This window comes from Pan troglodytes, chromosome 3 (assembly GCF_028858775.2).
Source record: "Pan troglodytes isolate AG18354 chromosome 3, NHGRI_mPanTro3-v2.0_pri, whole genome shotgun sequence".
In the NCBI taxonomy this organism is placed as follows: Eukaryota; Metazoa; Chordata; class Mammalia; order Primates; family Hominidae; genus Pan; species Pan troglodytes.
This window is the reverse complement of record NC_072401.2, coordinates 40,466,298-40,484,465: the sequence shown is the minus strand read 5'-3', so window position 1 is coordinate 40,484,465 and position 18,168 is coordinate 40,466,298. Positions and strand designations below refer to the sequence as shown.

The window sequence follows — 18,168 nt, the reverse complement described above, 5'->3', positions numbered from 1 at the left end:
CTCATGCCTGGGATTACAGGTGTATGCCACCATGCCTGGCTAATTTTTTGTAGAGACAGAGTTTCACCATGTTGGCCAGGCTGGTCTCAAACTCCTGACCTCAAGCAACCTGCCCGTCTCAGCATCCTAAAGTGCTGGGATTACAAGCATAAGCCACCGCGTCTGGCCTCTAAGAGATATAATTCTTAATTTTGATATCAGTTAAAAGATACAGGGTGTGAGGAGAGAAACCATAGCTAATCCATTTATCTGGTTCAAAAGTAGACTCTTATTTGCTACAGAAAATGTAAACTAGAAGAAAAGTTGTGGTACAGAAATAAAATTTTCATGACACTTTCCCCCTGAAATTACAAAGTTAGACATAAAAATATTTTAAAATATTTAAACCACTAACCCTAATAATACATCAAATGAAGGATTTCCTCACACTGGACTGTGGCTAAAGTATTTTATTAAATTAAGTATGTAATTTGCAAATGGCTTCATAAGAAAATTTAAAAGCAAATTTATAAAACATTTTCAATTTAAAAAGTACAGAGTTAACAGCAAAATTACATTTTCTATACAGTACAAATAAAAACATTTTTCTGATATACTGTCTGAAAATTTTATAATATATTCTCCAACTGATAGCTGCAATATTGTATTTTAATGAGAAGCCTCACAGTTAATTCAATCATTTATTAATAATAAGTTCATCATTGGACCATAAAAGTCAATTGCTCAACTTTAAGGAAAATAATGAACTTTGTCATCATATAATATGAAGTTATAAACGGCTCTTCAGGATGTAGATGTGTTCTAGCCTTGTTTCTCTATTAAATTCTGTAAAGAAGCATTAAGTAATACTGTAAACTTGAATTACATTTTAAAAATAAGCACCATGAACATACATTCTACATAAACTTATTTTACCTTTTAAATGACACCTTTTGGCCACATAAACATTTAAATCTGTTTTCTTTACATGTAAATAAAAATTGAGCAATATTTAACTACTACACCGAAAAATTACCAAACTTCACCTCATTGCACAATGGAAAAGCACTTAGAAAAAGCACTTGGAAAAAACAGCACACGTTATTTTTGTCTTTTTTATACATTTAGTCATTTTCTTAAATTGAGAGCAGTTAAAACATTGTCAGAGCAATTTCCTGAGTTTCCAAAGTTTCCAATTTCCAGCTCAGAAATAACCGATCTCAATATTATACATGTCTACTTTCTAAGCATACAAAACACTTGAATTCAAAAAGAAAAGACCTAAATAAAGGATGGAAACCATCCAGAAGAGCAGTATAGCTTTTCTTCTCAAAATATACTACTCAAGAGGATTTAAAGTCAAAATTTCTGCTATATAATATGTCCTATATTTAAAGGCCATAAAGTAGCAAATAGTATGGAAATACTAACCAACTGAAGAAACTGCACATTAAAAATAATGTAGAGAAATATGAAGAGCCAATAAACGTAAAAAAAAAAAAAAAAACTTCCATTTCTCACATTGGAATAAAGAGATGGACAGACTGAAAATACTGTTAAGTGTCTAATATCTCCCTGGTCCAACTGGACACCCTCTGGGGTTTCCACATTAGTCCTCTTTTTCCATCTGGGAGATAATGGTAAGAGACTACTGAATGAATATAATTATTACTGAAACCTTCCATACTACAGAAGTGCTGTACTTTTAAAATATTAAGTTTACAAAGAATCATTCTAATGAGTCATGTATTAGCACAAATATACCGGTTGAGTGAGTATCCCCTATTTAAAATGCTTAGGACCAGAAGTGTTTTGGATTGCTGGGGTTTGGGGGGATATTTTAGAACATGTGCATTATATTTACTTGTTGAGCACCGCTAACCTACAAATGTAAAATGCTCCGTGAGTATTTCCTTTGAGCATCATGTCTGTGCTCGAAAAATTTCAGATTTTGAAGCATTTCAGATTTTGAATTTTCTCATTAGGGATACTCAACCTACACCAATACATGAAAATTTTTATAATCTCCAAACTATCTTTGACATACAGGATTTAGAAATGGGTAATAGAGAAAACTTTTAAAATCCCCAAACTATCTTTACTGCGGGCATACAGGATTTAGAAATGGGCAAAAAAAAGAAAGGAGGGATTACAAACTTTTCTTTCAAAATTATGTGTTGCTTAAACTATGCTAGATAGTGGGGTGGGAGGCAATTTGGAATTAAGCAGCTTCATAAAAATACATATGATGCTCAAACTTTGCCTGTATATTTATCAACAATGATTAAGATATACTATTTGATTTATCAAAATAAGGCATAATATTAACATTGATATAGTAAACAACTAAACAATATAGCTTTTTTCATTTGACTTCTGCCCACGGAATACCACACCTCTACTTCTGACTGCTCCTTCATTAATCATAATTATAATATTGAAATAAGTCTAGCTGAAGTGCCGAAAAGTGATGATTTTTAAAACTAGGTAAGGAAATATAAAAACACAGAAAGTGAGTATGCAGCTGCACACATTCCAATAACTCCACATTTTAGCACTGTTTTTCATACCCTTAAATCATACTAATGTATACATAGGAATATCTTATTTCATTAACAATTATAGTTTTATAGTAAGTTGTTTAAAGGAACTGCTTTATTTTTAATGTACAGAACTGTTCTAGAGATTACAAAAGTGTGCTAAACTGTTGGCATTCTTTAAATAAATTATTACAAACATAAGTGTGAATAATACTTCAATACCAGTCACTAACCATTTCTAAATAATAAACATGTATTTTCATTTTTATGGAACTAAAATTCAATGATAAGCCTCCTTATTTTAAAAGCATGCAATCATGATATATAAAAAAAAGTTTTGGGGTTTTATTTTCATTGAAATGTCTGCTCTTTTGGAAAACCATTCTGTACTTTAGGATTCTTTTGGTACCAGCTCAATCCTATAATTTCTGATCCAAATTTTTTTTTAAGCTTAACAAAAAGCAACAAAACTATTTGTTAAAATTATGTATGTTGAAAATATTCTCCATCTCCAAAGGCAAATTTAAGCCATTGCCTCATATTGGAAAATTATACCTTACCACGTTATAACCTCCTTTACACAGGTTTAACTTGCATACTAACAGAATTTATTAGCTAACCAAACAACAGAAGTTAATGAAAGCTTCCTTTGAGAAAGTTGGCTCTTTTTCAAAATAAAAGTGAAAATATTTTAAATTGTAAGGATTCTTCTTATGATTATAACCAAAATATTTTCTCTTTTTTTTCTTTCTTTTTTTTGGAGACGGAGTCTTGCTCTGTCACCCAGGCTGAGTGCAGTGGTGTGATCTCGATCTCGGGTCACTGCAACCTCCACCTCCCAGGTTTAAGCAGTTCTCCTGCCTCAGCCTCCCAAGTAGCTGGGATTACAGGCACACGCCACCACACCCAGCTAATTTTTGTATTTTTAATAGAGACGGGGATTCACCATGTTGGCCAGGCTGGTCTCGAACTTCTGACCTCAGGCGATCCACCTACCTCGGCCTCCCAAAGTGCTGGGATTACAGGCGTGGGCCACCACACCAGGCCAATTATAACTAAAATATTTTCTATATTTGTTTAATAGAATTTTAACCTACTGCAGTTTTAAAATTACATGCCTCAAAAATAAAATATAAGTATTTAGTACTGTCTGAAATACGACTTATACAGACAGTTCCAGAAGCATTTCGATAAGGCAGCAACATCTGGAAGATATTTAACCATTTCTTTTTCTCTGAAAACCTTTCTGTCTATAGAAAGTATAAAATTACAATATAATCTCAGACCCAACTTTCTTTCCATAAAATGCACAGAGAAGAACAGAACAAAAGGTAAAAGATCAAGGTCATATACAAAGCAGAAGAAAGGGCAAAAGCCTGTCTTCCTTCCTGTAGGATATGGCAAAATAAAAGCATTTTATGTGTTTAGTTTTGAAAATAAAAAATATTCAAGTGTTTTTGTTAGATCTCCTTTTTTTCTTTACTACCACTACTATGTCCTTTTTCCTCTTTTAATACCACCCTTTGGGGGGCATGAATCAGGTCTCAAAGCACTTTAAATACCTCTCACAAAAGACTTTTAGGACATTACTAAATGTCATACAACAATTAATAGAAAGGTAACTTTTTCTGAGAAACAATCAGAGCATTTTAAACTTTAAAACTGTAGCTGATAATTTTCTTACATATTTTGTAATCAATAAAATTTCTCTGTAATATCTTTAACAGGTAACATTTGCATTTGATTCAGTAAAAAAAAAAATCAAACCTCACTTGCATTTTGAAAAACATCATAATTTTTTTGTTTCATAATTGAATATTATTTATAATAAAACACATCTCTAGGGTAGAATTGACTGAATTACTGCAAATAAAAGTAATTTTAACCTACAAACCTTCATACTTCTAATTCAAGGATGTTTATTTTACTTTAGCATGACTTTCAAGCACCCTGGTTTAATTTCAGAGAACCTGCAGAAATGAGAAAAGAGTTATTTTAAAGATGAAAATTTCAAATTAGCTAAGGAATATACCTTGTAATCAATTCCAAGTACCTACGCTTAATATAATATTTACTACCAAAGTATTGACCCTTATTAAGTCAATATCCAAGACCAACATCTAGGTTTATGTTCCTTTTATCTACGGTCAAAACAAATACAATCTTAAAGCTGGGAGTTGCTCTTGACTTAGTATAACTTAAGATTTGTCAAAACCTGTGAGGCCTGAATTTTACCTTTATGAAAAAGAGTATGCTGTAGGAAGAATAAAGTCCTTGGTCCATCATGAAAGCACCAAGAAGAAATCTCTGATATATCAGGTAAGTCTGATTAATCTGGCCATGCAATGCTTTCAACTCTATCCGGAGAGAATTTAAAGGAAGACTAGTCTCTAAAATAGATAATTAATCTCAACATAATGTTCTGGTCTAACTACTCCTTTTATAAAAATAACCCTGATGTCACCTGTTTTATGCTCATAACTTATGCTATCATTTTCGATAATGTAGCCAAATAACATCTTATTACATGGCATAAAATAAATATGCTACACTGAAATTGGTGGGTAGGAGTTAATGATACACATCTGCAGGAAATCTATCCATCAACAGATATTTCATCTTTGACTTTCTTGTCATTTTCTCTTATTAAATAATTATCACTTAATGAAAAAGAACATTTCATGTTTGTCAACACAGGTCATTAATGGCATTTAACTTATGAAAACACAAATAAATTCATATTAACTGAACATTTCTGCTAAAGTTTAAACATACCTAAATTATAACTATATTTCAATAGAAGCCACCCAATTCCAACCAAAATCCACAAATACTGATTTCCTTTCAAAAGAATAATAGCAAATCTTAAAGTATGATACATATTACCTATTTTGCATATTATCAAAGAAACAAATATATTTACTTTCTTTTAGAACTTTAAATTTATGATAGAAAGTTTTATCAGATGATTATTGGCAACAAATACATTTTTCCTTATTTCTGGTTTACCAGACAACATAAATCCAGCAGGGAAAGTTATATCATAATTTAAGCATGAATCTGTGGCTGAAATCAGATGATTAAATTTAGTTAACTATTTTAACAGATTGTTCTGAGTACGCTATTAGTGTTTATTTACCTAGCTATATTAGGGCTATTGCTATTATCAATAACAGAAATCTATACTCACAGAAATATCTGATATAGATCTATATGGGCAGTTGCCATTATTAATAACAGAAATCTACACTCACCTGAAGCTATGGCTTATGAGGTACTTAATGACAGCTGGTTTGATGCGAGCAACTCCTCCCTGGCTGTGGTTTCCTCTCCCCGTAATCACAGACAAATAGGGCTTCCCACCGTTCTGCTTAAATTCTGTTACAACAGAAATCAGGGGAGTTAAAATTCATTTATCTTACATTCTCAATAGAAAACGTAAACCTTAGCTACTCAAGCACATGAAATTGTTTTCATGAGGATTTTGGGGTTTGCCATCTCAAAGCAGTAATAGTAAGACAGATTTGCTATCTCAAAAAGCCCCCAAATTAATGTTTTAAGATGTATGTTTTAAAACACATAGCCTCATTGTAATCTATCCATCAAAAGATTTGGTGGGACTTCTTCCTTTATGGGGGAAGAGATTTCTGTGCACTACCAGAAGTTCTCCCTGAAATAATGATAATGGCAATAATAACATTAATGATACCTAACAATTACTATACAAAAGGAGTCAAGTACTGCTTTAAGTGGCTTATATTTATTAACTAAGAATCTTCACAACAACCCTGTTGATTAAATATTCTAAAGCCATCAAGCTTTGTTCTGAATCATGGCTCTGCCACTAAATGACTGTGTGACCATGGACAAGTTACTTAGCTTCTTTTGTGCCTATTTTCTCATCAGGAAAAAGGGATAATGATAGCAACTAGTTTACAGATTATCTTCCAGTAATAGCTATTAGCAAATCCACTAATCACAGCTGGATTGCAGTCTTACTATTAAAGATAATCAATTGTTAACAAACTTTTCCTGATAGATAGTTCTTAAAACATCAAAGGAGTCTGAGCCTCCTAAAATACTGAAGTTCCATTTTGGAAATGACCTTGTGAAAATTAAGGATATAAATCCTGAAAACTAATAAAAGCTGTAGCAGAATAACAACAACAACAACAAAAAAACTATTAATGAGATGAATTAATAAATTTAAAACACACAAAATATAAACATTCCACGGTCTGCTTATTAAATTGTCCTAATACTCCTAATAGAATACAAACAAATGGTTTTTCAAGTATCATATCTCCAAGATGATATTCAGCCTGGAATTTTAAAAGAATATGTTGCTCTTGCATTTCTAATTCCTTGTCTGTTTATGATCTCCAACTCTAATCCACATCCATTACTTCAAGCAATATGTTGCTCAAAATTCAACTGAGTGCTAGCTTCACAAAGGTATTCACAGTGCACAAAATTCTAGGTATATAGTGTAAAACCTTTTTACAAACTTTTTACAAAGTTTTTGCACTATATACCTATAATTTTGGGCACTGTTCTTTACATATGTTATATTACGCATAAAAGTTTTACTTTGGCCAGGGACAGTGGCTCATGCCTGTAATCTCAGCACTTTGGGAGGCTAAGGAAGGTGGACCACTTGAGCTCAGGAGTTCAAGACCAGCCTGGGCAACACGGCAAAACCCCATCTCTACTGAAAATACAAAAATTAGCAGGGCATGGCGAGGCGCACCTGTAGTCCCAGCTACTTGAGAAGCTGAGGTAGGAGGATGGGTTGCACCTGGGAGGTGGAGGGTGCAGTGAACCAAGGTCACAACCAACTGCCAGCCTGGGCAACAGAGCCAGACTCCCATCTCAAAAAGAAAAAGTTTACTTACAAAAAAAGCCCAACTAAATCTCTAATCATAACTCACACTCTTCACTATGGCTCCCCTTATCACTTAGGTCAGTCATTTATACGATTATCACCTGCTAATAGTTCACTTATTGCTCTGAAAATATTCTCTAGTTGATTCACATGCCTCAAGTAAGAGTTCAAAGGATGTTTGTTGCATGAAGTAATGTATATGTTTCGTTTCCCAAATACAGGCTGTTCTTGCTGTTTTAACACCTTAGAAAGGACTGTTTAACTCATTTTTCAGCACACTCCAGATACTTCAACTGCAAATATTTCAGTACATACCTCATAAAAGATAAGGACTCCTTTAAAAAGCATAACTACAATGGCACCATCATATCTTATAAAATTAATAAAAGTCCCTTAATATCATTAGTTTCCAAAAATTTCCCCCAATTATCTCAAATATATGTTTTTACAGTAATTTGTTGGCATCAAGATTGAAATAAGTCTATACATTCTATTTGATTGATATATTTCTTAAGTAACAAGGTTTCCACTCCCCTGGTGTTTTTCTTTACAATTTATTGAAAAAAATTGGATCATTTATCCTAGACTTCCTCTTTTTTTTTTTTTTTTCCCCCTGAGACAGAGTCTCACTCTGTTGCCCAGGTTTAAGTGCAGTGGGATGATCTCGGTTCACTGCAGCCTCTGACTCCTGGGTTCAAGCGATTCTTCTGCCTCAGTTTCCAGAGTGGCTGGGATTACAGGCCTGAGACATCATGCCCAGCTAATATTTTTGTATATTATTAGTGGAGACGTGGTTTCACCATGTTGGCCAGGCTGGTCTCAAACTCCTGACCTCAAGTGATCTGGCTGCCTCGGCCTTCCAAAGTGCTGGAATTACAGGCATGAGCCATCACACCCAGCCTATCCTAGATTTTCACAATCTGAATTTTGCTGACTGTATCCCCACGGTGTTGTTTAACATGTTCCTCTGTCCCCTGTAAATCCCTATAAAATAGTAGTCAGTTCTAAAGGTTTGATCTGCTCCTAGTTTGATTTGGGGGCAAAAATGATTCGTACGTAGCAGTGTATATTTCAACCAGAAGGGACATAAGGTCCAGATGTCTCTCTTTTTTAAAAAATTCATCTCCGATTTTAACACTCCTTAATCTTATGACAAAAGGCAATGCAGGTCAGAGCCACAAATCTTCCACTGGATTCATTTCTATTCAACAATACTGCCACCTGGTGGTGACTGACAGTAACTACAGACTACCACAGGTGGCAGCATGCACTAGAGATGGGCCTTGGCTTCCAGAAAAGATCTGCATCTTGGATCTTGACCAAGTATTACCTTGGGCAAATTACTTAGCTCTTTTTTCTTTTCTTTCTTTCTTTTTTTTTTTTCTTTTTGAGATGAAGTCTCGCTCTGTCACCCAGGCTGGAGTGCAGTGGCTCGATCTCGGCTCATTGCAAGCTTCGCCTCCCTGGTTCACACCATTCTCCTGCCTCAGCCTCCCAAGTAGCTGGGACTACAGGTGCCCGCCACCATGCCCAGCTAATTTTTTTTCTATTTTTAGTAGAGACGGGGTTTCACTGTGTTAGCCAGGATGGTCTCGATCTCCTGACCTCGTGATCCGCCAGCCTCGGCCTCCCAAAGTGCTGGGATTACAGGCATGAGCCACTGAGCCTGGCCTCTTTTTCTCTTCTTACAATTTTTTTAATTGAGATAAAATTAACATAAAACTAACCATTTTAAAATATGCAATTAAGCGGTTTTTAGCATATTCATCATGTTGTGCAACCACCACCACTAATTCCAGAACATTCCATCATTTCACAAAGAAATTCTGTGCCTCATTGCAGTCACTGCTCATATTCTTGCCATTCCAGTCCCAGCAACCACTAATCAAATTTTTGTCTCTCTAGATTTACATACTCAGAACATTTGGTAAAAATGAAATCATACAACATATGGCTTTTTATCTGCCTTCATCTTTCACAAAGAATAATGTTTACAAGGTCCGCCATTTCTCTACATGGCTAAATTAAATTTCATTGTATAGATTTACCACATTTTGTTTCTCTATTCATCAGTTAATGAACTTTTAGGTTACCACCACCTTTTGGCTGTTGCAGACATTCATATGCAAGTTTCCGTAAAGACATATTGTGTTTTTATTTCTCTTGGGTACATAGATAGGGGCAGAATTACTGGGTCATACGGTTAATTATATGTTTAACCTTTCAAAGAACTAGTGAAATTTTCCACAGTGGCTACACTAGCAATATATGAGGGCTCCAATTTACCCACATCCTTAACAATACTGATTACTTTCCATTTCATTTTTCTGTTTTTCGATTTTTCAATTTTTTTTTTCTTAGAGAGTCTCACTCTGTCATCCAGGCTGGGTAAAACAACCTAATTGTCCATCGATGGATAAATTGATAAAAAAAATGTGATATAGACACAATGGAATATTATTCAACAATAAAAAGGGGACCAGGCACAGTGGCTCAGGCCAGGCATGGTGGCTCACATCTGCAATCTCAGCACTTTGGAAGGCCAAGGTGGGAGGATCACTTGAGCCCAGAAGTTCGAGACCAGTCTAAGCAACACACTGAGACCTCCTATTTCTTTTAAATAAAAATAAAAATTTAATTAAAAAAATTTTTTAAGGGGAAAATCCTGTCATTTGCAACAATACAGATGTGGCTGGAGGGCATTATACTAAGTGAAATAAGCCAGACACAGAAAGACAAATCCTGTATGATCTCACTTATATGTGGAACCTAAAAAAGCCGAACTCCCTCTCCCCCTCCCCCTCCCCCTCTCCCTCTCCCCACGGTCTCCCTCTCCCTCTCTTTCCACGGTCTCCCTCTGATGCTGAGCCGAAGCTGGACTGTACTGCTGCCATCTCGGCTCACTGCAACCTCCCTGCCTGATTCTCCTGCCTCAGCCTGCCCAGTGCCTGCGACTGCAGGCACGCGCCGCCATGCGTGACTGGTTTTCTTATTTTTTTGGTGGAGACGGGGTTTCGCTGTGTTGGCCAGGCTGCTCTCCAGCTCCTAACTGCGAGTGATCTGCCAGCCTCGGCCTCCCGAGGTGCCAGGATTGCAGACGGAGTCTCGTTCACTCAGTGCTCAATGGTGCCCAGGCTGGAATGCAGTGGCGTGATCTCGGCTCGCTACAACCTCCACCTCCCAGCCGCCTGCCCTGGCCTCCCAAAGTGCCGGAGATTGCAGCCTCTGCCTGGCCGCCACCCCGTCTGGGATGTGAGGAGCCCCTCTGCCTGGCTGCCCAGTCTGGGAAGTGAGGAGCGCCTCTTCCTGGCTGCCATCCCATCTAGGAAGTGAGGAGCGTCTCTGCCCGGCCGCCCATCGTCTGAAATGTGGGGAGCGCCTCTGCCCCGCCGCCCCGTCTGGGATGTGAGGAGCGCCTCTGCCTGGCCGCGACCCCATCTGGGAGGTGAGGAGCGTCGCTGCCCGGCTGCCCCGTCTGAGAAGTGAGGAGCCCCTCCGCCCGGCAGCCGCCCCATCTGAGAAGTGAGAAGCCCCTCCACCCGGCAGCCACCCCGTCTGGGAAGTGAGGGCCAGCCGCCCCGTCCGGGAGGGAGGTGGGGGGGTCAGCCCCCGCCCGGCCAGCCGCCCCGTCCGGGAGGGAGGTGGGGGGTCAGCCCCCACCCGGACAGCCGCCCCGTCCGGGAGGGAGGTGGGGGGGTCAGCCCCCGCCCGGCCAGCCGCCCCGTCCGGGAGGGAGGTGGGGGGCGCCTCCGCCCGGCCAGCCGCCCTGTCCGGGAGGTGGGGGGCGCCTCTGCCCAGCCGCCCCTTCTGGGAAGTGAGGAGCCCCTCTGCCCGGCCACCACCCCGTCTGGGAGGTGTACCCAACAGCTCATTGAGAACGGGCCATGATGACAATGGCGGTTTTGTGGAATAGAAAAGGGGAAAAGGTGGGGAAAAGATTGAGAAATCGAATGGTCGCTGTGTCTGTGTAGAAAGAAGTAGACATGGGAGACTTTTCATTTTGTTCTGTACTAAGAAAAATTCTTCTGCCTTGGGATCCTGTTGATCTATGACCTTACCCCCAACCCTGTGCTCTCTGAAACATGTGCTGTGTCCACTCAGGGTTAAATGGATTAAGGGCGGTGCAAGATGTGCTTTGTTAAACAGATGCTTGAAGGCAGCATGCTCGGTAAGAGTCATCACCACTCCCTAATCTCAAGTACCCAGGGACACAAACACTGCAGAAGGCCGCAGGGTCCTCTGCCTAGGAAAACCAGAGACCTTTGTTCACTTGTTTATCTGCTGACCTTCCCTCCACTATTGTCCTATGACCCTGCCAAATCCCCCTCTGCGAGAAACACCCAAGAATGATCAATAAAAAAAATAAAAAAATAAAAATAAATAAAAATAAAAACATTACCTGGGGAAAAAAAAAAAAAAAAAAGCCAAACACATAGAAACATAATAGAATGGTAGTTGCCAGGGGCCAGAATAGAGAGGAGGAAATGAAATGCTGGTCAAAGGGTACAAGCTTAAAAAGAATACATTCTGCTGAGCTAATGTGTAGCATGGCAATAATATTTAATAGCACTATATCATATACTTGAAATTTGCTATGAGAGTAAGTCATAGGTGTTCTCATCCCCCACACACAAAATGGTTACAATAGGTGATGTATGTGCTAAAGTACTTCATTGTGGTAATCACTTTACAATGTGTACATTTATCAAATCATCACATTGCATACTTTCAATATAAACAATCTTATTTGTCAAAAAAATAAGAGTAATAACTACCATTATTTAGTCATTTATTCAAAAACTTTTTTGAGTGTTGAAGAAAAAACATGATCATCACTGGCTCAATTCTTGGCCAAAAAGACAGGTATTTAATAACCAATTATACAATAAGCTTTTTATAAACACTGTGAGAGGTAGGAGTACTGTGAGAAGTTATTAACAGGGGGCCTAACTAGTATGGGGGTCAAGACTGACAGTGTAGTTAAATATACAGAAAAGGAGAAAAAAACACAGGATGAGACTGGAGAGGTAAGCAAGAGATATTATGTAGGGATTTTAGAATTTATCCTAAATACAACTTGTATTTTCTTATTTTATTTAATTTATTTATTTATTTATTTTTGAGAAAGAGTCTCGCTCTGTCACCCAGGCTGGAGGGCAGTGGCATGATCTTGGCTCACTGCAACCTCCGCCTCCAGGGTTCAAGTAATTCTCCCTGCCTCAGCCTCCCAAGTGGCTGGGATTACAGGTGCATGCCACCATGCCTGGCTAATTTTTGTATTTTTAGTAGAGACGGGGTTTCACCATGTTGGCCAGGCTGGTCTCGAACTCCAGACCTCAGGTGATCCGCCCACCTCGGCCTCCGAAGTGCTGGGATTACAGGCATGAGCCACCGCACCCGGCCACAACTTGTATTTTCTTATCGCAATGCTAATTACTTATGTAACTATTTTTTCACTGTTATCTATCCTACTAGATGGTATACCCCACTAGACAATAAACTCCAATAAAGACAAGGATTGTGTGTCTTTTTCACTACCTTATCCTTGATGCCTAGAATACAGAAGATAACCAAATATTTATTGAGTAAAACACTATTAATTCATCCTCTATAGAAAGAATATTCTTTCATAACACTTCTATATACTTGAAGAGTTTTCTTCTCTCTGGATTAAATAATAATTTAAACGGCTCTTAAAGTTTCTCTTTTCTAATCTTTACTGTTTTCTAGATTTTCTACAAGATTTCCAAAATTCAGTTTAAAAACAACTGGGGTCAGGCTAGGAGCAGTAGCTCACTTTGGGAAGCCAAGGCAGGTGGATTGCTTGAGGCCAGGAGTTCAAGACCAGCCTGGCCAACATGGTAAAACCCTGTCTCCACTAAAAATACAAAAACTAGCTAGGCTTGGTGACACCCGCCTGTAATCCCAGCTACTCGGGAGGCTGAGGCACGAGAATGGCTTGAACCCAGGAGACAGAGGTTGCAGTGAACCGAGATGGCACCACTGCACTCCAGCCTGGGCAACAGAGTGAGATTATGTCTCAGAAAAAGAAACAAACAAACAAAAAAACTACTGGAGTGGGAGAATCCTATCACCTTATTTACTTCTGTATTTTATCAAGCATCTACTGAAAAACTGAAATCCAAGAAATATCAATTAAGTTTAATAAATGTCTATTGGACAAAGATATGTAATATTCCTGAAAGGTCTCATTTATAAGTCACAGAGAGGATTCGCAGATTACACCATGCCCTCCCATTAATAAATACAGCACAGGAATACAAATGAAGAAAATGTTAATCATCATACCAATGAGGATCCTTTCCCAAGAAGGTTCTCTTGAAGAATGAGTAACACAAACATTTACAGATGTTACACAGATATTCTCAGCCTGCATATTCAGACTCTCCTGAATTTGCAAGCTATACCAATATAAGCAAAGACATATATTCTATTGAAAACTTGTGATTACCACAGTCCTACCTTCAGTCTTCTTCTCTAAAACTCTCATCAAATGTTCTAGAGCTTCATCCACATGCAGCCCATGGAGGTCTAAAACATTCTGTGGCAGCAGCGAAGCATTGACTTTCTCAAAGATCTCTATGGCAGCAAGGTGATTGGCTTCTTTCATCTTCTGCTCATGAAGAGTACCCTAAATCATAAACATATCACCAAGGGACAGTTTTGCTGTTTGCTACTTGGGTGATGAGGAAGTTAATAGTGCCCCAAATAGAAGGAAGGGGGAAAAAGGGAATAATAAACCTAAAATCTTAAATAATGCAATGAGTTTAATATATAAGAATGCACCAAAATTTAGGTAAATTTCAGTGACTTAATAATGTAGTCCTTAAACTACTGAGTCATTCTTTCTAACATTTTCTGAACCAAAAGTCGTAAAAGTGGGAAACTTAACTAAACACGATCCTCACATGTGACAGTTAATTTTAGGTATCAATTTGACTGGACTGAGGGATACCTAGATGGCTGGTGAAGCATTATTTCTGGGTGTCTCTGTGAGGGTGTTTCCAGAGAAGATTGCCCTGCATGTCAGTGGACAGAAAGAAGACCTCCCCTCCATGCGGGCAGGCACCAACCATGTGGGCAGCTGGAGGCTGGCTAAGACAAACAGGCAGATGTTCTCCTCCTGCCTTTGGAATTCAGACTCCACATTCTTCAGCTTTTAGACTGTGGAACCTGCACCAGCTGCCTCTCGGTGGCTCTTGAGCCTTTGACCCTGGACTGGGGGCTGCAGTCAGTATCCCTGGTTCTGAGGCTTTGAACTTCGACTGCGCTACACTCCTGGCTTTAAGCTATGCTATTGAATTCTTTGGTTCTCTAGCTTACGGCTGGCCTATTATGGGACTTCTCCACCTCTATGACTGTGAGAGCCAATTCCCCCTAATAAATTATCTTTCATATATCCTACTGGTCTGTCTCTCTAGAGAACTCTAATACACCATCTCAAGAAGGAATCACTGGTTTATTATTTGTGTATCCTTTGATAATGCTGGGTCTCATCTTGGCATTCACCTTCAACATTTTGTAGTTACCTACCCCAGAAGCTATCCCCCAAGGACTACTGTTAGGGCTCATAGGCCTATAGCAGTTTGATACTCTTCTCTGCTCAATCACAAAGAAGTAACCCATATGGCAACACAAACATAAAAAGTTAAGCAGATTCCTGGCCGGAAGTAGTACCTTGCACTTGTAATCCCAGCACTTTGGGAGGCTGAGATGGGAGGATTGCTTGAGCTCAGGAGTTCACGACCAACCTGGACAACATGGTAAGACCCCATACAAAAATTAGCTGGGCCTGGTGGCACGTGCCTGTAGTCCCAGCTATTTGGGAGGCTGATGTGGGAGGTTCACCTGAGCCTGGGAGGTCAAGGCTGCAGTTAGCGGAGATTGCACCACTATACTCCAGCCTGGGCAACAGAGCAAGACCTTATCTTAAATAAATAAATAAATAAATAAAGCAAGTTCCTTACAATATCATGTTAAATGAGCCCAGGTAGAAATTTTACTTCCCAAAAAAAATTAATGTTATTTTTGTACTATGAAAGTGATATATTACCAAAAATTCACACATGATAGAAGGCACAAAACCCCTTTAATCTCACTCTCAGATGGCCAATATTAATATTCTGCTGCCAGAAATATGGACTGTCAGAATAAACTGTAATTCACATAAGCAGTAAATGCAAAAGCAACCACAGAAACTGAGCATTTCAAATGCTCAAAACAGCAGGAGATGAAATTCTCAGAACCATACATTTCTTAGGATACCTTATTTATGTCACTTATATAACTACTACATTCCCCAGAATAACTTAATCTAGTCACAATATGGGTGTCTTATCTGCTTCAAGAGTATTTAGTTATTATAACTGACAAAAAATATATAATCAGTTTTCCACTTTACCTGCTGGGCATAAAAGGTGGCGACATTTTTTTTCCCTATCCGATAAGCTTCTTTGGCCTTGCTGTAGCACTCCATCCTCTTCTGTTGGTGAAGGAAAGCCTCTGCTCTGTAGTCATCATAGTCTGGGTACTCAAAGTCCTGGAAAGACAGTTCGCTTGGTGTTTCTTCAGTCTCTTTTAATTTCTTTGGCTATAAGATATTAAACAATAAGTAACACACACAGAAAGTTAAAAAAAAAAAACTCATGTCTTACACCTTCACAAAACGCACATGAAAACTGGGCTGTCGTATATTTTCATCTCTCTCCTCAGGAAATAGATTCTCCCCAGCGTCTACCTTGTAAGTCAGGCATTTATCGACTATCATTAACTTTTTTATGCCGCTAAGGTTACCCTTTCTTTAACCACTCTTGGGAGATGTTGAAGAGTTCTCTAAAATTATCAAAATACAATTAGGGATACTGAACTCCGAGTTGGAAGAGGCGAGTTCAGTCTCAAAATGGAGGTAAAACCACCACCCAGTCACCCCCAGCCCAACTCCAGCCGTCGCCACCACCGCCAGAGAGAGGAGGGCCATGATCCAAAGGAACCAGAGCAGTTGAAAAAACTGTTCATTGGTGGTCTGAGTTTTGAAACTACAGATGATAATTTAAGAGAATAAGTGCAAAAATAATTTCCAGAATAACTTAAAGTTTACATTTTGGCCAAGGTTTACATAACTCACAAAAACTCTCTTTCTGATTATATTTCCAATCATCTCCCACTTTGAGCAAGCACATCTTCTTATCACCCTCTATTACCATAATGACTCACAGTGCCTTGCATATTATCAGGAGGGAGAAGTAACTTCATTGCCAATTTGGCCCATAAGGTCTCATAATCATCTTGTGTACACTCTGCATTTTTATAATATGCTGCATCTATCTATCCATGACAGCATGTTTTCCAGGTGGGCAGAGGCATCAGTGGTAGCACTAACAGATCATATGAAAATCAAAATTACCTAAGTCCTAAATACCAACTAACTGACAATGAAACATTCAAAGAAAAAAGGGAGCACTTAATTTACCCCTGAGTGGTCTTATTAATAAGGATTGCAGGATGATAAGATTCTGTAAAATAAAATAAAATAATAAGGCTGGGCATGGTGGCTCACGCCTGTAATCCCAGCACTTTGGGAGGCCGAGGTGGATCACTTGAGCCCAGAAGTTCAAGACCAGCCTAGGCAACCAAAACCCTATCTCTACAAAAAATACAAAAATTAGCCAGGTGTGATAGTTCATGCCTGTAGTCCCAGCTACTCAGGAGGGGGAGATGGGAGGATCGCTTGAGCTGTGATCCTGCCACTGCACTCCAGCCTGAGCGACACAGTGAGACCCTGTCTCAAAAAAAAAAAAAAGAAAACAAATGTAAAAAAAAAAAAAGCCTAATGCTAGGCCTGGCGCAGTGGCTCACGCCTGTAATCCCAGCACTTTGGGAAGTCAAGGTGGGTGGATCACAAGGTCAGGAGTTCAAGACCAGCCTGGCCAAGACAGTGAAACCCCGTCTCTACTAAAAATACAAAAAATTAGCTGGGAGTGGTGGCAGGCACCTGTAATCCCAGCTACCTGGGAGGCTGAGGCAGGAGAATCACCTGAACTCAGAGGGCACAGGTTGCAGTGAGCCGAGATCGCACCACTGCACTCCAGCCTGGGCGACAGAGTGAGTCTCTGTCTCAAAAAAAAAAAAAAAAAGCCTAATGCTGATACAAAATTAATACAAAAAACCCAACTGCATGTCTATGTATTTGTAATAAACAATCCAAAAATAAAATTAATGCATAATTCCAGGCCAGGTGCGGTGGCTCAAGCCTGTAATCCTAGCACTTTGGGAGGCTGAGGCGGGAGGATTGCTTGAGCCCAGGAGTTGAAACCAGTCTGGGCAACATAGCAAGACCCTCGTCTCTTTTTAATTTAAAAGTAATATCAAAAAATAAAGTAAACTTTTAAAAAGGACATAATTCCAGACCAGAAAGAAACAAAACAAACAAAAGAAATAATTCCATTTACATTTACAATAGCATGAAAAAGAATAAAATACTGTATTTAGAAATAAACTTAACAAAAGATGTCTAAAATTTATACTCTGAAAACTATAGTGCATTGTTGAAGGAAATTAAAGAAGACCTAAATAACTGAAAGATACTCCATTTCATGAATTGAAAGATTTAATATTGTTAACTGGTCTACATATTCAACACGAACCCCATCAAAATTCTAGCTGGCTTCTTTGCAGAAATTCACAAACTAATCCTAAAATTCACATGGAAATCCAAGGGCATCAGAATAGCCAAAATCTCTTAAA

The 18,168-nt window shown here is 38.6% G+C and overlaps 1 protein-coding gene across 6 annotated transcripts in view; it reads right to left on the bottom strand.

The window, feature by feature from the left end:
• Positions 1–434: 434 nt before the first annotated feature.
• Positions 435–18,168, bottom strand: part of N4BP2 (NEDD4 binding protein 2) — a 100,126-nt gene continuing 82,392 nt past the window's right edge. For 4 of the 6 annotated variants that reach the window (XM_009447528.5, XM_063808736.1, XM_054683769.2 and 1 more), the window contains 4 exons: positions 15,827–16,015; positions 13,888–14,056; positions 5,774–5,897; positions 435–4,489 (listed from right to left, as the gene is read on the bottom strand). In XM_009447528.5, coding sequence (XP_009445803.4) covers positions 4,444–4,489; positions 5,774–5,897; positions 13,888–14,056; positions 15,827–16,015 — 528 coding nt within the window. In that variant the 3' untranslated portion in view covers positions 435–4,443. The remainder of the gene's footprint in view (positions 4,490–5,773; positions 5,898–13,887; positions 14,057–15,826; positions 16,016–18,168) is intronic. The other 2 variants (XR_010156297.1, XM_009447524.5) reach the window with 1 other exon arrangement.